Source organism: Malurus melanocephalus, unplaced genomic scaffold, assembly GCF_030028575.1.
Source record: "Malurus melanocephalus ecotype Western Australia unplaced genomic scaffold, MMel_1.1 scaffold_379, whole genome shotgun sequence".
Lineage (NCBI taxonomy): Eukaryota > Metazoa > Chordata > Aves > Passeriformes > Maluridae > Malurus > Malurus melanocephalus.
Window position 1 is genome coordinate 74,036 of NW_026623611.1, and position 21,821 is coordinate 95,856.

The window sequence follows — 21,821 nt, forward strand, 5'->3', positions numbered from 1 at the left end:
AAAAAAAAAAAAAAAAAAAAAAAAGGGATCGTGCCAGATTTATCCTGCAATATGTTTGATGTTTGGAGAAAATTTTTTGTTTAGGAAAAGAGCCAGCCTGCAGAAAGGCAAGGCACACACAACACACCTGTCCTGCTGCTTCCCTGAGTCGGACAAACCTCTCCCAARTCCGTAGGAAGYGCAGGAGAAGGCGCTGTGGCTCAGRTGGTCCACGGGRCTCTAAAGCTTTTCCGCATCGCTCTGCCCTGGTTTAGTAAAGAAGCGGCCCGAGGTGTGTGAGGGACCCTTCTGCCAGCAGCGCTGCTTTCCGTGACCGCACACCAAACACTGCCCGGCTCCGGGGATGCCCGGGCGGGAGCAGAGCCCGTGTTTCCGATGGATCAGGAGCTGCCGTGAGCTTCCATTCGCTCTGCTGGGGCTCCCTCCGCTGGCGCTCGGCTGGAAGGGCTCTCCCTCCGCAGCGCTGCGAGTCCTTGGCAGGAATTGAGCTGGACATGATCCAGGGCAGCGCTGCCCATCACCCTGCTCGGCATGMGGCGTCCAGGGGACAGCAGAGCCCAGAGCAGGGTGATGGGTGACCCCTGCACTCCAGAAACAGGAGAATTGCTTCAAGGAGATGGTTTCTGCTGCGTGGACTCTCCCCACTGCAGCTGCTGCTGCCCTGTTCCYACCAGAAACCCTCTGAGCAGCAGGGACCCCTGGAATGTACATCCCACAAGGAATTTTATGCCTCCATCTGCCTTTCTGGTGTGTGAAACGAGGTGCTGTGGGTTGTGCTGCCAGCATTCACCTCAGTACAGAGATGCTGGTGATGCCAGGGGCGCCTGCTGTGTCATCTTGGAGCTGTGCAGATCCTGGGGGAACAGAAGGTGCTTCTGAGGGGACCCAGGTGTGGGATCCACGCTGGGGGAGGAGGCAGGGATTACTTGGGAAAAGCTTGGCATGGCAGCCCTTAGGAAAGCATTACCAGATCAGCCTCAGTTGTGAAGTGACATCTGGTGCAGAGGGAGAAGCAGGATGCTTGCAGGGAGAAGCAGAATGGGAATGTGACCCCTCAGGAGCTCACAGGGTGATAACAGGAGCTCCTTGCTTTGTGTGGAGTGCTGGTTAAAGTGACTGTGGTGTGTGAGCTCTGCTCTCCTGACCCCCAGCAGCCCCTCTGGAGGCCAGTGAGCTGCATGGAGACTGCTCAGAAYCTCTCCTGCCTCTCCAGGGAGCCAGGGCTGGCCAAGGACACTGCAGTTTAGCCGTGGGGTTTTATCTCCCAGGGTTTCCTCTGCCCTGCACAGCTGCACTGTCCGGGTACCAGTGCTGTGCTGTGCTGTGCTCATCCTGCTTTCACATCATCCTTCAGAGCCAGGTAAGCTGCTGCTGACCCGAGCTGAAACCAGGCTCTGCTCCCCACACCACGTAGATTCCATGGAAAAATTTACCTGAAGTCAAGCTGCTTTTTTTTTCAAAGCAAGAAGCTCTAATACTGTGAAAATATTAATTTCCAATTATGACTTGGGGGATGGCTGATGCAGATCTAATCGATCTGTTTAGTCAGCCCTGTGAAAGCATCAAAGCCACTGCCTCTGATGCAGCTCAAGGGCTGCGGTGCCTCGTGTGAATTCTTCCCATTGTTGTTTTAGCTCCTAATTTCGGGGCAGYCGCTGCAACAACAGACTTTGCTACCACCTGACTAAGGAAGAAATGAAGCTTAGGGGGAAAAGAAAGTCAGTGTTGTTGCTAAGCTGTATGCCCTTAAAGCATTTCCCTGGAGCTTAGGGAGAAGTAARTGTTCACAACAGCCGGCAGAACTGTGTTTTTGCAGAGCAGGGGCAGAGATCGATAGTATTTACAGTGCTGGTTTTAACACCGTAAAGCAACTCTAGCTGCAATAACACCAACTCGGGAAGTAACGCTGGGGGTGTAAATCTCTTACAGGAAACTCACGCAACACCGGGTGGCTGTGGAAATGTCCTTCGAGTGTAGCACAGCCAGAGTCCTGGGAGGGACCTACTGTGCTCCTCTGGATTAGCAAAAGGCAAAGGGWGTTTCCCAGGAGCCCAGATGTGGAGTTGGGTTTCAGAGCTGAGCAGGACTGAATGCTGGAGTGATACTGGACAACAGTTTCCCCACAAAATTAAAATATCTTTAAAACAACCATAGCAAGAGCACTAGTTCCTGTKAACGTTGTTGGTACAAGAGAGCTGGAAGGTGACAGTGCCACAAAGAGGGAACCTCAACTGTGCTGGGGCAAGGCAGCTGCAACCACAGCTGGCATCAGGCTACTCAGCCATTTAGCCTCAAACACTCTGCTGTGCATTCATTGATGCTGCTGAAAGGTTTTTTACCAATGCACCTGGAACAGCTTTCCTGCACCCTGTGGCACTCTTTAGGTTCAGATGTGCACTGCTGATTTCAGTGCTCTGGCCCTCTTGTACTGAATGGCCAAAATTCCCCCATGGATCCTGCCCAGGARCCCGGGCAGCTGCTGGCTCTGGGCTGGCAGCTGCCAAGGGACCTGGGGGTCCCTCACCTCAGCTGCCCTTTCCTTGCTCCCCCCAGCTCCCAGACAGCGCACACTCTGCAGTCTGATCCCAGAGAGATTCCAMAGGCAGGAGCACACAGCAGCGACCAGGAGACTCAGAACCGCACTGCTGCAATCTCACTGAGCTGATCTCACAGGTCTGGGGATTTTCCCATGTCTCATGTACCCCGAGAAGGGCCTGAATTTTATTTCTTTACTCCCCTCACCCAAACAAGTTATAAAAGTTCTGCTGGTGTTTGAAGAGGCACTGAGCCTGGAGGGAGCCTGCAGCACTGGCTCCATGTCGGGCTGTAGGCCGGGAATGAGGGTGTCCCTCAGGGCTCTGAATGGCTTCCCCAGTGACACGGACAGTGGATCCAGCTCAYCCTCAGYACATTTGCAGRGGATGGGAAGMTGAGYRGGGCAGGGGCACCAAGGAAGGAGGGAGCCATRCACAGGGACCTGGACRAGCTTGACAAGTGGGACCACGAGAACCTCATGAGGTCCAACAAGGCCAAGRGCAGGCACTGCACCTGGCCCGGGGCAATCCCGAATGTGAGGACAGACTGGAAGAAGAATTTACTGCAAACAGCCCTGCAGGGAAGGACTTGGGGGTGCTGCTGAGTATGAGCTGTCCATGGGCACTGGCAGCCCAGAAACCTGCCATGTCCTGGGCTGCAAAAAAAGAGAGATGTCCAGCAGGCCAAGAGAGGTGATCTCCCACTCCAYTCAGCCCTCATGAGACCCCACCTGCAGTGCTGGATCCAGATTTGGGGTCCTCAGCACAAGAAGGACATRGACCTGTTGGAGCAAGTCCAGAGGAGGCCACAAAGATGATCCAAGGGCTGGAGGACATCTGCTATGGAGACAGGCAGAGAGAGCTGGGGCTGCTCAGCCTGGAAAAGGCTCTAGGGTTTTATTGTGGCCTCTCAGTACTTAAAGTGAGTTCATAAAAACGATGGAGAGGAACTTTGTGTTTGGGCAGATAGTGATAGGACAAGGAAGACTGGTTTTAAACTAAAGAGGAGAGATTTAGACTAGATAATGGGAAAAAACTTTTTGTGTGAGGGTGTTGAGGCCCTGGCACAGGCTGCCCAGAGAAGCTGTGGATGCCCCATCCCTGGAAATGTCCAAGGCCAGGCTGGATGAGGCTCTGAGCAACCTGGGGTACTGGAAGGTGTCCTGCCCATGGTAGTGGGGGTTGGAACAAAATGATCTTTAATATCCCTTCCAACCCAAACCATTCTGTGATTCTGTGAATAAGGGAGTCACCTCCACCAGATGAAGAGGCATTGCTGGTCTGCCTTTCTAACAGTCATTAAACACAGACACTTCCACCTCTGTGGGGGCAGAACAGCAGAGCTGGGAATGCCCATCCCAGCCCTTTTCCACACAGGCTCTCTCTGCCCTTTGTCTCTCTCCACCAATGGGCAGCTACAGCAAGCACCCTAAGGCGAGATCCATAGCACTTTAATCAGTATGCCAATGCCTACAAAAGAGACTGCTTGTTTTTTCCCCCCATATAAACTGCTTTCCTAAGCAGTTGCCTTCTCTGGAATGCCATGGGAATTTTGCTGTGTTTCTAGACCAGAAGTGGTCCTAAAATCACAGCTGCAGAAARTGTCCAGTTAGCAGTGCTTGGGTATTGAGCAGGTGTATCAATGCAGGCTCACCTACAGTTACTGCCTAATTACACATTCTACTAAACAGCTGGATTAATGAGGTTAAATCATACAGCTGCCATTCCTTGGTCTGTTTTGATGTGGTGTCTGTCTGGTCCTGAGCACTCCTACATCCAGCTAAAGGGGAAAGGAAAAAATTGCTTCCCAGTTCTTTTTTCCAGGTGATTCCACATCCCTAGTCTATCCCTGTGGCCAGTGGAGCACAGAGTGTCATCTGCAGCTCGGATCCAATCTGGGGTATGTGTGTGGCACTTTGGGGCTAGTGGAGCACTTGGTACAAAGGTCAGAATGTGCCACACGTGGGAGGACAGGAGCCCCCCTGGCAGTGGATGCAGCAGGCTGAGGAGGGCTCATTTCATTTCAGCTCTGGATCCTGTACARTGTAGGGCATTTAGACTGATGGATGACAAGGCTTTGCTCTGGAGTTGAACTTCCCTTTGCAGTTGGAAGGGTTAAGGGAATGAGCTCAGGTTGAGAAGTCTTCCTGCAGAGGTGAGTTGAAACCAGTGCTCACCTCCCAAGGGTACTGTTTTCTGGGAGATAAGATGAAGAGGTGTTAAACTAGGGAGCAACACCTGTGAAACCTCAGCTCTTTGCTTTGCACCTTCTTTTGTTCTACTGGTAACACCATTTCCCTCCTCTTGCCTATTTGTGCCAGGTTTCAGAAGAATATGGCCCATTGCCYGGGGGCTGCTTGGGAAAATCTAATTGTCTGACCAAAAGGAGCTGAGACAWGAACACTTTGAAAATCAGCTTCTTGTTTAAGGGTGAAAATGAGTCAGCTGTTTGTCCCATAGGTAGGGAATAACAGCTCATAGAGCAAGTTGCTGGGATGRATGGGATTCCTGACTAATTCAGGTCATCTCGTCCAAAGTTTGGATGTTGGTGCTTTTCAGGGGTTTGGAAAAGCATTTTACATGTGCCTGGGAATGGTAACAACGGCCCTGCTGAACCCCTTCCAGAGCCKTGCAGATTTTCAGACCCTGGAGCGTGCTTTGCCTGAGTGCTTTATAAAGGAAAAGCCAACTCTGCAGTGTGGCAACCTCTGGGAATAGATGTTAAATGGATGTAGAGCATATTGTGATCTCAACTGAAGGCTGCACATTGCATCTGATATGCTGTGAACACACTGGAAAAATTGCCTGCGCTACAGTTTATGGGGATAAAAAGCCCTTGCCAACCYCTGTAAGCCATGGAGCAGCCATGTCCAAACCCTTGGAATAACATTCACTGGGGAAGGGCAGCGTCCCCTCTGCTTTGTGTGAAGACATTTGTCACATGTCATTACAGGGGCTGCACTTCTACTCACATGGAATTCTCAGGCTCTGGGAATCCCAAAGGGATGGATGCAGATTTCGGGAAGGCTGTCCTCATTTTTTAACGATATATGCCAATGTTTTTTTGATGTTTTATTGAGCAGGTATTCTCTTGGCTGATTGTTTATCTCTTCAACCAAAATGGATCTTTGAAGGTTGAACCCATCCCCCTGGATCAAGAGCAGGGGTTGCAAATGACGTGTCACAGCTGCAGGAGTGCACAGTGGCTGGAGGACTGGCTGGTTCACAGTTGCAGCCTCTTAAAATTCATCTTCAGGAAAACAGAACCCCCCAAATTCCAGAAGAAGGTGGTGCAAGGGAGGAGGAAGAGTGCATAGACACTGGCTGGGTTCAGTAGTGTGGGTTGGAAGAGCAGCAGGAAGGGTGCCGTGTGACAGAGTGAGTTGTGAGACCCTTGGGAACACTTTTCCCTTAGGGAAACATCCATTTGCCCTCTGTGGATGATTATTTTACACGCCTTTTGAGTGGGCCCAGGACTATAGCCCATGTGCTCATGCCTGGATCCTCTTTTCCCCTTTCCAGGGTAATCAGCACAATGGTGTGAATGTCTCCTTGCAGGTAAGACCCTCCCACCTGGGCAGTAGTGCCCACCCTAGAGAGGAGCAGAGCTGATGGAGCCCCAGGTCCACATTTTGTTACTGCAGGGAATATTTAGTGTCTGCCCTCCTTCTCTTACCCCTCTCATGTTGGGTCATCTCTGGGGTAGATGCCAGCTTCCAGCACAGGCTGGGACGCTGGAACAGGATGGCCACAACAGGGACATGAAAGCAGTCAAATCTTCAAATCTTCATACCCTTCAAACAATGGTGACCTGCTTTTTACTGGGGTGTTGGGAAGAGAAAGCAGCTCTTTGGAAGCACCAACTCTTTTAGGAACAGGASTATAAAGCAGCACAGGCCCAGAGGAACACTGAACAGCACTGACAGGTTTAAATCACTCCACAGCACAGAAATCCACAGATATCCCAGTGGATAGACTAGGGAGTCTGAGGGGAGAGCAGAACAAGACTTTGGATGTAGAAAAGATTGAACACACAATCAGTGGCAAAACAGTGGATATCACTGAAGGAGRGTTACCTCTCAGCTCACTCTATGTGGCTGCAGAACATTCCTCCTGTCATGCTCTAGGTGGAGAAAGAACACCAAGCCTTGGGCAACACAGTGCACGTTTTTGATTTGCTCATCTGCCAGAAAGCTGTGAGAAGGCTCCAGAWCCRTTCTCCTACATCCACAGCCTCTCATAAAGTGCATGACTTAAACTTTTATAACTGAGTACCCTCTTTGGGTCTCTGAAAGCTCCTCTGTGATCTACAGGTCCCTGTGTCAGCCTTGGGACTGAGAAACAYTATTCAAAGACTCCTGTGTTTGCAAAGTGTGAGTTTAGTTTGGGACCTTGCATTTAAAAATTAACAATAATTTTTCTAAATCTCCCTCCTATTATTGCACCCACAGCTGCAGCTCCCCTCTGCTGCATCGCTGTTCCCAGCACTAACACACAAAATTCCTTTATTTCTTTTCCTCAGCAGCTGCAGCAGGGATTTTTCTGTTTGCTTGTTTTCCCTTGCTGTATTTGGTCCCCCGGCTATGACCTTTTGACAAAATGCATAAAACATCTGGGGAGAAAAAAAAAAAAAAAACAAGTAAAGTGGAAAGAGGGGTTGTTTCAGACTGCAGATGCTGTGACAATCTTTACAACTTTAATTGTACACAGCAGAGCCRTGGCCATTGGTGTTGCATCAGCAAGCTGCAGTCTGATGCCATCTGCTGTGCCCGAGCAGAGCACTTTCCTGTGGGTTAAAATCTGGGAAATGCGATGCTCTTCGGTTTGATTATCCCTTGGTTTGCATCTTCGCCCCCAGAGTGTGCTCCAGCCTGGCCCGCGCGCTCTATTTACCCTGCGAGCTCCTGAGAGACATCTGGGGGATTTTGGGCTCTTTGCCGTGCTCTGGGGATGCGAAGCAGCCACAAACCTGTKCCGTGCAGCAGCTGAGGAGCCCTGCCGGGGTCAGGCCTGGGCGCAGTGACGCACGAGAGCCGCGCTCAGCGCTTTGCTCACAGCTCTGTCGCGCTAATCTTTCCTCCTCTAACCTCCACCACCCTCCTGCTAATGCTCATCCTCACATGAGTGCACACAAATCCAGCGAGAGGATTTGGGAGCAGCTTAGACAAATGGTTCATTAGGGTCTTTTTTCTGCCAAGCCATGCTTTTTTTTTTCTTTTTCCTGAGGTTCCCATCACTGAGCTACTGTAAAAATAAATTCTCCAAGTCACCAGACAGCTGCCACCCTGACAGACTTGTCTGGCATCCAGGCGTGAGGGGCAGGGATAGTTATCCTATCAAGAAATAGCTTTTTTTTTTTTGCTCTCAGACTGCTGGATGAACAGAGTGGGTCCCTGTGAGCCAGACGAAAGCCGTGATTATTTTGTGTTTCTCCTCAGCACGGGGAGATTTGCAGATCCAGGTTCTGCACAGGTACTTCTGAACCTGGTGAAGGTTCAGAGAGATTCACCMCAGTTACAGGACGTGCTTCCTGCAGCAGTCTCTGGATGTGCAYTGTGCAATCTCTGTAGGTTACCCAGTTTAACTTTAAAGATCCGAATTATACAGACAGCCTGTGTGCATACAGAAGCTGGTGCCGAACCGAGTTGATTTCAGCGTTTCCAGCACCAGCAGGTCTCTCAATACCTCCCACTCACCATCCTGAATCAATAACGTGTCTTGCCTGTCCAAATCCCCTCAATCAGTGTCCCTTTTAGATCTGAATCTGCCTTCTTGCCCTGTCCACCGCCCATCATCTCTGTGAGCCGATCTGCACCGACAAACAGCTCAGTGCCCAGTCTCCTACTGCACCTGAGCACTGAAAAACTGCTGCAGCATCACCTGCAATCAGGCCATTTTTGGAGCTTTCCTGGCYGGCTTTTAATGATTCATGCAATGGTGCCTGTGTTCACTGTCCAGTGCTTCCCCTCCATGCCGTGCTCAGAGAGGCAGACTCAAGCCAGGGCTGGGTTGTTCACAGCAGGATCACTGAGTGGCTACACGGTCTGCAGAATGCCCTTTTACAGAGCTGCTTGTCCTGATCAGACCACTCTTCTTTCATGATATCTTCTCTTCCAGTCTTACTTCCTCCAGACCTCCTCMTCCTGCCTCTCCTTCCCCACTGCATCAGCACCACTTCTCCAACACCGGCAGAAAATACCACTTTTCATCCTGGCTATTCACTCTTCTTCCTGGCTACCCACTCCTCCATACTTTCCCAGTGCAAAGGCTGGGTATCAATCCTTTGGAGAAGAAAATTCTGTATGATCACTCTGCCATAGGCTCTGTAGGATGATCTGCTCAGTGCAGGAATGCTCATGTGSACCGTGAAGAAATAATCCACATCTGAACTGCCAAGAACACCGGAAGAAAAACAAAATTATTTTATAACTTCAAAGTTACAGCAAGCTGTGATTTATTTCTAAGGAGGTCTCAATCTGAAGTTTGAGATATCTTTCTTATTTATTTATTTATTTATTTATTTATTTATTTATTTATTTATCTATCTATTTGAGGTTCTCACCAGACCGAGAATGAACGTAATTTCTTCTTTCTTCTGAAAAATAGCCAAGATTTTAATTCCTTGAGGTGTTGCATCATTTGCCATAATTATTTGCTTTAGATAAGTAAACATCACATCACAAAACAACCCTAGCCTTTCAGATTCTCTGGTCTGAAAATAAAAATGGGTGTAATTTCCAGAGCCAAGGAAGTATTTTATACAGCAGGACAAGGGGCCATGGAAAGCTCAGGGAGATGAGGTCTGGTTGCAAGGCAGGGGGACTCTCAGCAGCAAGCGAGGTGGAGTTGCAAGCGAGGTGGATTTATTCAAAGAAAGGACCAGGGGAGTGAGAAGGGCTGAAATTGTACCTCTGCCTCATCGTTTTACTGATTGTTCCCAGTCACCAGGATGATACTTACCTGAGACCAGATGGCAAGAAGCATCACTGCTTAGCAGCTGTAAACTTCCAAACCTGCTCCTGTCCCGTTCTCCTGCTCTGTGTGTGTGTGAGATGCTCTCTCCACATCTCCCACTCTCTGGGAGCTGCTGCAGCACTGGGAAGCCAAGAGCATCCCTCATTCCCTATGCAAATCCATTGATGAAAACATAAAATGCATTGTGCTGCTAAAACTTGCTGASCTTGTTTGACCAAGTGCCAAGGATTAGCAGCACGTAAATTCACCATTGATTTGACAACAATGATATTATGTGCCCTAAACACTGATGGGATTTGTTCAGTGTTTAGGATGTGGGCTCTGAGGTGGAAAAAAGGGATTGCTAGTAATTTTTTAAGCCTCTTTGGCTGCACCAAGGCAGACTGTTGATATTATATAAATTCTTTAGATAAAATAAATATCGGTCTTTGGATAAGTACTGTGGATATTTAACTTTTCCAGTGTACAGCTCAATTGTAAAGCCGACTGTGGAATGCTGTAAACTATAAAATAAAACTTGCCCCATCCCTCTAAAACAGGMAAAAAGGAGATGCTGGAGTAGAAARAGAATCACAAAGGGCAGCAATAAAACAGAGGATTGTGCCTTAAAAATGGTGAGGCGAAGATTTCTTTTTCAGTAGAAAACTAAAAAATGTCCCCTCCACAAGTTGTCCCCACTGTGATTGTTCCCTCCCTGGCTCTGGTGTTCAGCAGCTCTGCAACCACAGTCTTTGTGGGACAAAAGCATTTTCAGCATGAGTGGGGACAGCCTGGGACAAAACTTGGGGTACAGGGGTTGACCATTGGAGAGGTGAGGGAGGGGAGAGTTGTGGTCATTTACACCAGGACAAGCTTGACCAAGAGTCTGGAGGGCAGGGGCAGCTCACCTGCTCTCATTGGGGCAGCTGAGGCCTGTTTGAGAGGCATGGAAATTTGCAGGGTTTTCTAGGAACATGCTTCTCTCTCTTTGAAAGGAAAGCGGGCCCAGTTTGGTGGCAGTTTTTTGGTTGTTAGTTTTTTTCAAAGGTGCTCAGCATGCAGTGACCCTCCCACTGACTGGCTTCTTTCTTGCTGTGAGYTGTCCTCAAGGAGGGGTTCTCAAGTGTTGTTTGATTTTAACAACAATCAGTAATTAATCTAACAAAGAAAAGAATGTAGCACCTGGCATTTCTGATGCCAGGCCTCCCATTGCCTGCCCTGCAGCCCCAACCCCAGATAAGCATCTAAGCATCCTGCAAATTGATAACAAATTGGCCTTGCCTCCTCCCAGCCATCATAAACTTTCAGCAAGGTACCAACAGCATTCAAAACTCATCAGAATCACTGCTCTCCTGCTTTCCATGGTGTTTGGTGGAGAGGAAAATGAGTCTCATATGCTCCTTCCTCCAGCAGCATCCCAGGTTGGATGTGGTGGAAAGGTTTGGAGGAATGGGAAATGAGTCTCAGAGAGAAAGGGCTCTTCCCTTAAAAAGAAAGAAAGGAAGAAATGTTCTATGGTAATTTCTAGGGAAAGCTTTTAGAAGGTGCTTAGCAGCCCAAATTGATAACCATGAGTGAGCCTTCCCTTTCTGCTTGCATTCTGACTTCCCTGACTTCATCCTGGCTTCTTGCATCCTTTCCAAAGGTATGTCTATGCAAGATTAAGAAAAACACAGTCCTTCAGTCCTTTTTTTTTTTTTTTTCTATTCCCCACTGACCAGCTTTCTTATGCACATTACGTAGCATTTTCCACTGCAGCAAGAATGGTAGGAAGAAAACTTGCAAAAAATCACATTATTACTTACTCTAGCTCCATGTCTCTCTCATGATTTTCTTTTTGTAAMTCATAGTTTTCTATGAAGGGGAAATTTAGTCTGATTAGCATGGTGCAAAAATTTTATAATTAAATATTGCCAGAGAATTTTCAATTCCTTATATCATCACTAAACAGCTGACATCTGAACACAGAGGACCTTCTAAATGAGTATAGTTGGATTTTGTGGGGTTGATATATTTATTTGAAGCAAAAAGCTCTAGCATGCATCCCTGTTTTCCAGGAGAACTGTCTGAAGAGTTGATATGGAAACAACTGCTTTTGATGCATTGCTCCTGGATGGCTCATGACCATATGCATTAATTTTCCTTCATTTATAGGAACACCAACAAATCTCACCATTTTTGCCCAGCAGGTGATAATGATGCTCAAACATTTCATGTCTTGTGAGATGTGGTCTGCTGAACTGATGCAAAATGATAATTATCTCTTCTCATACCAAATTCCCACTGGATGRGATTCATCTCACCAGCTTTGCTTGTCCAGAAGGAGATTAGAATTGGAATTAGGATTAGAATTATCTCCTCAACRCCCTCCTGAGATACAGACACTGTTTGAAAGAGGTCTCATTTTACCTTTCCTTTCTCATCACCTGTCCACATGATGTGAGTCATCTGGAAGTATCTACTCTCCACTGACAGGGAGTGTGGACAACTCATTTGAACCGGACACATAAATTTTAGACCATTGGAAGTCACATGTGATGCATCTCAGAAGATTTTTTTTCCTCAGAGGCTTGCGGGCAGGGTGAGTCAAAAAAAAAAAAAAAAAAAAGTCCTGTAAATGAAATAATTGAAATCTGCATTTCAGTGAAATATTTTTGACCCCAAAAGACAAAAAAATCTCCATCCAACACATGTGGATATGGTTAGTTCTAGGGAAAGCCATGAAGAAATTACAGATGTAAAACCAGCCATAAAGATGGCTGCCATTTTTCAATTATTTGAATATGTGGTAATATACATAATTTCAGGTAAAATTTAGACCAAAAAGTACATATTTCTCATTTTTCTCCGAAGAGCAAATTTCTTTCATCCCACTGAAGATGCAGAGTGCTCTGGTCCCAAGGTGAACACAATTGTGTTTTTCCATGCCCCTGGCATGGATGGAAATGAGAAGCGAAACGCTAAGAGGATGTTCCCAATGCACTTTAGGGATGGCATTCACCCCTCATGCACAGCTGGGGCCAAAATGGACTGTCAGACCCCCAAAATCTATCTCACTATCTCCCTCTACCAGCCAAATAAATAACTTGTTTTGTATGCTCCCGTGAGTGGTTTGGGATTTGAGTTTGTTCCTGGATTTCTCCCATCATTTTGCSTCTCATCCTGCATAGCAGGTGATGCATTCTGCATCAGGTCACTGCTGCCAGTTGGCTCAGGTTAGCAAGTCTCTGGAACTGGGTGCTGAGGAGATAGTTTATTGTCTGCCAGGAAAATTCTCATAGAGTTCCTGAAGAAAAATCTTGGTAGAAAAAACATTACTTATTTGCTTCCCCTWAATTTTTCAAACAAAATGCCTGATTTGGTACAATGGGAATAAATGAGGGGTTAGGTCTCTCTTTTGTTTTTTTTTCCTCCACGGCTTGAGGAGGGATTGGTCTCTTTTTGACACCTGATTTTAGAAAATCCTTYATGCCTGAGAGCCATGGCCAGACCATGGGGCTTTTCTTCCTGGAACTATGTAGGGTGGAACCTAAGTCCTTTTCTATCTTCTTAGCAGTCTATACTGTTTTTCTGTTCCAGTTTTTGCTTTCCATGAAATCTGTGACAGGATTTTCTGGTTCCCATTTTTCCTTTCCTGCCTCCATGCACTACGTGGGGAGGGGATATGTGTGGGAGTCAAGGCCGAGGATTTTCCAAGACCTCATGGTTCCTGGATGCCAGGCCATGCTCAGCTGAATGTCGCTTTGCCTCAGTGCTTTTCTCAATTTACCTCCTCTGGCCTGGATTGAACCAGTTTCTCCCAAGCACTGATTCCAGGATCTGAGCCACCCTTGCTTTCTTTGTTCCCCAGCAATGTGAGAGGACGATTCAACCCCTCAGATCCAAAGTTCCCTTTGGAAATGCCCTCTCTTCTCTCTCCTTCACTCTCTGCCAGCTGCAAAAGATGCACAAGACCCCCARCACAGGCGTTTCTGCTGCTCAGGGGCTCTTGGAATGCAATCCCTGCATCTCTGGATGYGCTGGAAATGGGGTTTCAGCTGTGGCCACAGCCTGTGAGCTTTGCTGTGGAGCTGGGCAGCCTGGCTGCCCTTTCACTGCCCAGCCACCTCAGCTCTCTGGCAGAGCCTGCGGCTGCGGCGGCGGGCACGGTGCCCATTGCCCGGCAGTCCAGGGTGCCAGATGAACCCTTAAAGGAGGTTTAAGTGAAACAGAAATGAAAAAATAGCTGTAACCAGAAATGCATGTTAAGCAGGATCTGTGCTGTGACACCACGAGATAAATGGATCTCCCACATCACTCCTAAATCAAAACAAGGACACTCTCAAGAGCAGCTTTGGGGCTGATGTTACGGGCAGAGACCAAGCTTATTTTTCTTTCTTTCTTTCTTTCTTTCTTTCTTTCTTTCTTTCTTTCTTTCTTTCTTTCTTTCTTTCGTCAAAGTATTTTTTGTCAAAAAGTTTTTGTTTTGTCAGATAAAAAATGATGCTCTGCATCATTTGTTTCCTGCTTCCCTGCCAGTCCTGCCAGGATCCCTGTGCGGGGGGCATCAGGCCCCTCTCAAGTGACAGAGGCACCTTGTACCGTGTCACAAAAAAAAATTCCTTTTCTTTAACCTAAATCAGACCCTTTTTCCTCRCTTGGAAGAAAGCTGTTTCAATTATTTGGAAGAAATCTTGAATCTCTGCTTCAAGGAGGGGCAGAAAAGAAGCAAATTAAGGAAAAGCTAAGGGCAGGTTGTGAAGACCCATGGAGCAGATCCCTTTCACAAACATCTCTGGGATGCTCAGCGGGGTGTCCTGTCCAGCCTGCTTGTTTCCACAGTGGGCGCACCAGCACCCCTGGGCACCCCGTGCCTCGCAGCCTGCTGCCTGGCATCATCCCTCCAGGACATCTGGCACCGATTCCAACCAGACTGTCATTTCCAGGTCAGTCTCCGCATTTCTGCTGACCACGTTGCCTCCATCATGAGATCATGTCTTTCCAGAGGAATCCTGCTAATGCCTTCATTCTGCGAGGCCGGTATATATAGGGGGAGCTTCCCTGGGGCTGCACCGCGCAGTCCAGCCAAGGCATCGCTGTCTCCCCAGCAGCAGCACTGCCCCTTCCACTCTCCCCTTGCAGCCACAGGTCTCAGCAGCAGCAGCAGCAGCAGCAGCAGCAGCATGGACATTACCATCCAGCACCCCTGGTTCAAGCGCGCTCTGGGACCCTTCATTCCAAGCCGTTTGTTCGACCAGTTTTTTGGAGAGGGTCTCTTTGAGTATGACCTCCTGCCTTTGTTCTCRTCCACTATCAGCCCCTACTACAGGCAGTCCCTGTTCCGCAGCGTGCTGGAGTCGGGCATTTCAGAGGTAAGGGCCCTTTGATTTCCTCTCCTTTTCCTTYTTYTCCCTCCTTATGCCTCCACCTGCTCCTCACCACCCACATCTCACGCTGCTGTGGTCCTGTGTGAGGGGACAAGGAAGACCCTGGACCCAGTGCCAGCCACGGCCCACCCCACCCCTTGTTCAGAGAGAAACCCTTGCTGGGAACAAAGCTTCCCTTTGAGAAACAGAAACCATGCTGGCTCTTTTTGAGAGTTGTTTCCAACACGTAGAAGGCTGGGTTTGCTCCTCTGTGCCCGCCAGCTGTGCGGCCAAGAAGAGCAAGGCTGCTCCCAGAGTAAGTGCCTGTGAGGGCAGCTCGCCATGGGGGAGGACTCTGGTGAGTGGGAGCTTTCTGCAGCCCCCTCCTCCTCCTCCTTGGGAGCTCGGTGGGTTTAGCAATCCCTCACTGAAGGACCCCAGAGCAGTTGTCTGAAGGGAGCTGTAGGGGAATGTGTAGCCTCGAGGGTCACGATCTGAGCTCAGGGATGGGTGCCTTCTGTAGCCCTCTCTTACTGCTTCCCTCCCAAAGCTATGACCACAATCAAACCATAAACCACTGAAAGGACGAAACACGTGCTATCAGAGAGCCTTACACTGGTTTCCATCCCCTCTCTCTGCCCAGTGCATCTGGCAGGTCCCTGAGTACTAAAGCATCCCTGGCCCAAGAATAGCAGCAAGGAGTGACGCCTCTCCCCAGAGCAGTGGCCAAGGTGTAGACACCTCCCATGGCCTTCCAGTGACCCTGACACCTCCTGTGGCCTTCCAAGTGTCCCTGACACCTCCCACAGTCTCCCAGTGTCCCTGGGTCCCCACAATGGGAAGAAGACCCCTGCTGAGGCCCATAGTCACAGAAGGACAAACTGCCAGAGCAGCCCCTTTCCAGCTTTGAAGTGATGCTGACGCAGCCTCAGCACCCAGAGCTTGGGTCTCAGTGTGTGACAATGCTCGTTTCAGGTGCGATCTGATCGGGACAAGTTCACAATCATGCTGGATGTAAAACACTTCTCTCCCGAAGACTTGAGYGTGAAGATTATCGATGACTTTGTGGAAATCCATGGCAAGCACAGTGAAAGGCAGGTGAGTGGAAGTGACAGTGATGGTGGAGCAACTGGGGAGTCCAGCTCCATTTTCCTTCTTTCCAGCGGTTCTCAGCTGAAGGAAAAAAAAAGAAAATCTCAGAAAGAGTTAAATATTGATTGTTATTATTGGCACGGCCTGTTCCCATAGAGGCCCCACCTGATATCTGACAATAACAAGCTAATCCACTYCTCTTTTGTTTATTTTCAATCATCATCTTCCATAACCGTCAGATGACGATGTCCATTGTTCACTAATAACACTGGGCCAGACAAAGAACATCAGCTGGCGCTGCCGAAGCATGGCTGAGTTTTCATAAGCCAGAATCCTTAGTGAAAACAGAGATTTCATGTGCCAATCTGAGAGAGAAAAGCAAGAGCAAACAAAACAAAAGAAAACCAACCAAGTGCCTCAGGCTTGGAAACTTTTAACATGTATGTCATGGAAATATCTGTGGGGGTCRAAAAGTGAGTTATACCAGCAGGGATTTAATTCTTTTCATACACACTTTTGGCCAGACAAAGCTCTAGCCTAGAAACAGTATGTATTTTTTAACATAGTTATTTTTTCTCATGGCCAACTTTAAAAAAAWAATTGCATTTCTCATTGTTTTGGCCAAAAAAAAAGAAGGAGGCCAGGACTGTGTGCTTTGGCTGACACAGCATTGCAGCATAGTAAATAAAAACATGGGTGCACACATCCACCTTGGTTTTACCTTCCCAGACCTCAGACTTTGTCTCCAAGCATCCTTTGAGATCAGAGTCCAGATCAGATCCCAGATGGGGATCAAACCTACAGCCAAAATCACTCCCTGCCACTCTGCTGAGCTCAGGGGTGTCACGGGGGACACCTGCCCCTACAAACCTGTGAGATTAAACCCAGCAGGGKTGTGGCCAGCGCTCCTGGCAGTGCAGTGTCACGATGAGCCGGGGTGAATGTGGCTGTCCCGCTCCGAGGGAGTTGGACAAAGGGAGGCACCGGAGGGTTTCTGACACACCTTCCCCCCCTTTCCCCACTGCCTCTCAGGATGACCACGGATACATCTCCCGCGAATTCCACCGCCGGTACCGCCTGCCCGCCAACGTGGACCAGGCTGCCATCACCTGCTCCCTGTCCAACGATGGCATGCTGACCTTCTCGGGCCCCAAGGTCCCCTCCAACATGGACGCCRGCCACAGCGAGAGGCCCATCCCCGTGTCCCGGGAGGAGAAGCCCACCTCCGCTCCCTCCTCCTAAGCCCGCCGGCCACCGCGCTGCGCAGGCTGCCACCACCTGCAGGTCTCATTCCCAGAGCCATTGCATAGATATCAGTGAATATCTAGAGGGGTTTCTTCTGTTGGTTCCTCCCCCTCTTTGTTTCCTCTTYCTTTTTGTTTTCTTTTTTTTYGTTCTCCCCCTTTTCCCTTGGATGGAACGAGGGGCTGGGTGAGCGGCTGGTGGACTTTGAAGCTTAAACCTTGTGGGGATGGCATGGGTGGCGATGCTGCCGTGCTGCTGTGCTTGCTGGAAGGGTCTTCGTCCGGTGCTGTAGCCCATATCCACCACCAGGTAGGAAGGAGTGCACGAGTAACGCTGGCTCCTGGTGTCCCAAGCCTTGAGGAGAGGCTTGGAGAGGAAAAAAAGCCCTGCAGGATTGCTGTACCCCACTCAGAGTTAAACTGGTTCCTCTCAAGCAGCAACAGAGCCAAGCCCCACACTTGAGGCCCCGTGTCTCTGCAACGAACCTGCCTTGAGTTCCTTGCAACCGCAGGAAAAATAATGATGATAATAATAATAATGATAATATCTAACCTTCGGGGAGTTGTATTTTTTGTTTTCAGCAAAGTGTTTAAGTGTCTCTGTTCACAYCTCTGCCCTGTCATTTCCCTTCGGGACAACTGACAGGAGGACAAGCACGTCTCTCCACTGTCTTTGTAGGCCCTCGGGGGGAGAGAGGGGGCTGTGCAGAGGCTTCTCATCCCCAGCCAGCTCTCCCCAGCCTGTGCGTGACACACCGTCTCCCTTGCTCTCTCCCTGTAATTCTAGGGTAGCTCCACCTCTTCCACTGGTATCTGGCGCTCAACCTGAGAACGTGGTCAGTGGCGGTCAATAAAGTGATATAGGAAACACGCAACTCGTGTTGGGGGTTTCATTTGTTCCTTTGTGAGGCTTTTGGAAGGTTGGTGTGGTGCCCAACACCACTTGGAGGATGTGCTTTCCACATTTTTTGGGGATGACTCGCCCTTTCTTTCATGTTCCCGTTATCCCTCATGCAAGCAAAAACAAAAAGGATCAGGAAAAGAACAAAATTAATTCAGCAGCCTGACCACCAMACGATTCCTTCAGTCCATTGGGTCAGTACAGAGAGCAGTGCACACCTCATTTCCATGGAGCCAYGTGAAGGATTTAATCAGAAATTGATGATTAAAGTTGTTGGATGGCAGAGAGGGTGGGGTGGAGGTGCTCTCCCTGCAGTTGGCACATCCACAGCTCCAGAGTCTGCACAGATATGAACACCCAAGACTAAAGGTTTCAGCACTCATGCTGGACTCAAATAGCTTTCMACACAGATACCCAGGGTGTTTAGGAAAGGCTGGTGACCCTACATCCCCATAATTTACCCCACWGGTAAAATCAGCTTGGGCAGTTTTTGCTCTGCCAAAAAGCTGAACCCACCATCCTCCTCTTTGATGCTGATTAACTGTGAAAAACAGAGAAAATAAATGCAGCTGTTTGTTGTGGGTSTTTTTTTTTTCTCACAATGAGAAAATGAAATGAAATATTAATATGAGCCATAAACACAGAAGCTGGGGGCTATTTAAATTTAAAASCCACTTGTTTCCAGAGGCCAAAACTCAGGGAGGGCTGGGAGTCAGGAGCAGRGGCAGTGCCTCTTACCCAGAGAGGGTGAATGTGCCCCAGGGCTCATCCCCATCAGGGGGACATTTCTGCAGATGCAGGAGAAAGCAGGCAGAGGAGGGAGATTAGTATATGGTAATTAGAAACCAATAAATCCCCCCAGCGTCTGACACTATTTTAAACSAATCTTTTACTGAGATTAATTACTGGGCAATCTCGGAGCTTTGTACCTCAAATTGTGCAGCTCCTTGCGTTTCCATCTCCAGGGGGAAGGCATGAACGGGTGCACTTTGGGAAAGGGCAATTTCCTTCCAGGAGAGAGCTGATGCTGCAGGCATGGAAAGGGCATTTTGGSTGAAGCTGCCTCCTTTCTTTGCCTGGTGCTAACAGGTCCCCAGCCTCTGCTGCTTGCCCTTCAGATGCATCTTCTTGCCAGAGCCTCAGTGACTCTCTGCCATGTGCTGACATCTCTCTCCTTCCTGACAGAAATCCAGCAAAGCCAGGAGGAAAAAAACATTGAATCCCAGACATTTGACCCCCGTTCAAACCTCTCAGAGGAGTGAAAACAGGGAAATGCATTTTGAAYGTAATCTGTGTGCAGATGTTACCTGACATGCCTGAGCAGCCTGTGTGTCTGTCAGGAGTGTGAAATGATATTTGAACCATTTGTGGCCCCTTTTTGTGCCTGGATGGCCAGAAAGTGAGAGTTTTGATAGGAAATGGTGACAGGAAATGAGGGCAGGTTTGGGGCAGGCCAGAGCCATACAGAGGGGCAGCAGTGCAGGACCCAAGCTGCCCTTCACTTTTGGGGTCACCAGGCCATGAATGCCTCCCTGCTCTGAGAAGGGATGATTTGAAAGCCTTTTGCAATCCATCAGCTGATTAAAACCATGAGAAGCTCTGAAAGCCTCTGTGCAAGGACCCTGGGGGTGTCTGGTGGTGTTTTGTGTGGGACAGGGAATGTGTGACTGAAGGATCCCCTGGTTGTCCCCAAACCCAGAGCCCCTCTGGCCCCAAAGGACTCATACACTTGCAGAGGAACTTAAGCATTGCCACCAACACCTGTGTGTCATGCAAAATATTTCACTTTTTTACCCAGAAGTCTTCCCAGTCACACCTCTCTGGGATATTTCACCTCTTCCTCCTCTTCTGTGCACTTGGCTCTGCAAAAAAATTCYTGTTTCCTTTTGCCGAATTAATTTTCATTTAAAGAAATTCTAGTCATTCATAGCCTGTGATCACAGTTTCAGGAAGGAGCTCTTCACCACAGCTTTCTATGCAAATTCACCTGTTAATGTAGTGCTGATAACACTCTTTGAGGATGGACAAAATTTCTTGGAGGTTTCTTGGTTGTGAATGAGTCAATGGTTTTATGATGGAGGGAAAGGTAGCCTCTCACAGGGAATTTTCCAAGGGTCTGGGCAGTTTGTGAAGTTTGGCTTTTAACCAGGGACTTCTGCTCAGGGTGGCTACGCATCCTTTTTTGGGTGTGTTTTTACTACCTTCCCCCTATTTCTGCCCAGGCTGATGATTTTGCTTGCTTACAGCACAGCAGAAATTATTTTGGCTTCCCCTCTGGAGGAATTGTTAGAGGGTTTTCAGGAGGCTGCAGCAGATGGTGGTCCAGGGCCATGCAGCCTTTCCCAAATAATTCCCCCTCCTCCCACAGGCCCCAGTGGCTCAGTGGGGGTGGCAGTGATTGGGGAACAYCAATTTTGGATGCTGTACCTATCCCCTCCCCTCCCTGGCACAGGGACCCCACCAGAGTTGCACAACTCTGGCATTCCTTGTTTTCTGACATTTACAAGTTAGCCAGTGCTACAGAAAAACTGGGAGTAGCCTGAAAGGTTACCAGCATTTTCCACCCATTTTTTTAAAAAAGACAATTTTGCTACATGCAATCTCCACAACCCCTCGTCTCCTTGGCATCATCATCAGGATTTGGGCTCTGCCATGCACATCTCTAGAATCTGAAATTAAAATAGCAGTAGCTACCACTGTTGGCAAAAAAAAAAAAAAAAAAAAAAAAAAAAAAAAAAAAAAAAAAAAAAAAAAAAAAAAAAAAAAAAAAAAAAAAAAAAAAAAAGGGCTCCAAACATGTGAAAAAAAAAAAAATTAAAATAGTATTCTCTCAAAAGAACGCTGAGCACACCTCTGCAGTTCACTGCTGTGGTGTTAGGCACATAAATCTGGGAGATGCAGCCGGAGGAGACTGTAATGACATGGGTTCTGCTCCTTTTAGTTTGGACTTTGTCCCTCTGGTGTGACCCCCTGTCAGACTGGCTTGGGAAGCCACCAAGAAGAGCAGGTTCCTGCTGTGTCCCTCATTTTCCAGCTCCTGGTGGGGCTGTGGGGCTTTCCCAGGGAAATGCAGTCAGGATCCATTCAGAGCCCACACAGCAGGGCTGCAGCCAGGTTACAGGGCTGGCRCTTCACTCACCATTAACTGGCACTTTCAGTGAAAAATGTGAGCTTGGGACAGGCACAGATGTTCATGGCATTTCTGAGAGTGCAGCACAAGAGGAATAAAAATGAAATCTCACTCAGAGGGGMTGAGGCAAAATGATGGAGTGACGCAAGTCGACCAAAGCTCAGGAGACTTGTCTGTGCTTCAAAATTCATCCTCCAGCTGAACTTGCAGGGATCTGCCACACAGCATGAGGGGCCATGAACTCCTCTGAGAGAGAAAATTGTCTGTCTGCTCAGAGAGGGTGAGACCCAGCTGCTCTGGGATATGGGCAGAGGCTGATCCACAAGGCTCTGGAGGCTCCTTAAAGCACTCATTGCCTCCAGAGAGGGCTGTCACATCTCACTGGAGCTGTTTTGGGATGGCTGAGGGTCACTSTGTGCAAGGGTCCAGAGATGGGAGGGCTCTGCTTGGGGCGGGTTCAGGACAAAATCTCTGGAGGGGCTCATGGCATGGACTGGTGTGTCTCAGGGGAAACAGCAGCTCAGCTGGCAGTCAGGGAAAAAAAGGGAATTTCCATGGTTTGCTTGCAGTGTTCTCTCTGTCAAAATTTCATAGCTCGTTGGTCACTGCATTGTGCTCCAA

The 21,821-nt window shown here is 48.6% G+C and overlaps 1 protein-coding gene across 1 annotated transcript; it reads left to right on the top strand.

Annotated features, from left to right (window-relative positions):
• Nucleotides 1–14,647: 14,647 nt before the first annotated feature.
• CRYAA (crystallin alpha A) lies at nt 14,648–17,236 on the top strand. The gene is made up of 3 exons (XM_057378906.1): nt 14,648–14,839; nt 15,809–15,931; nt 16,958–17,236. Exons 1-3 carry the CDS (start codon nt 14,651–14,653, stop codon nt 17,165–17,167), a joined length of 522 nt encoding a protein of 173 aa, XP_057234889.1. The 5' UTR covers nt 14,648–14,650; the 3' UTR covers nt 17,168–17,236.
• The last annotated feature ends 4,585 nt before the right edge of the window (nt 17,237–21,821 follow it).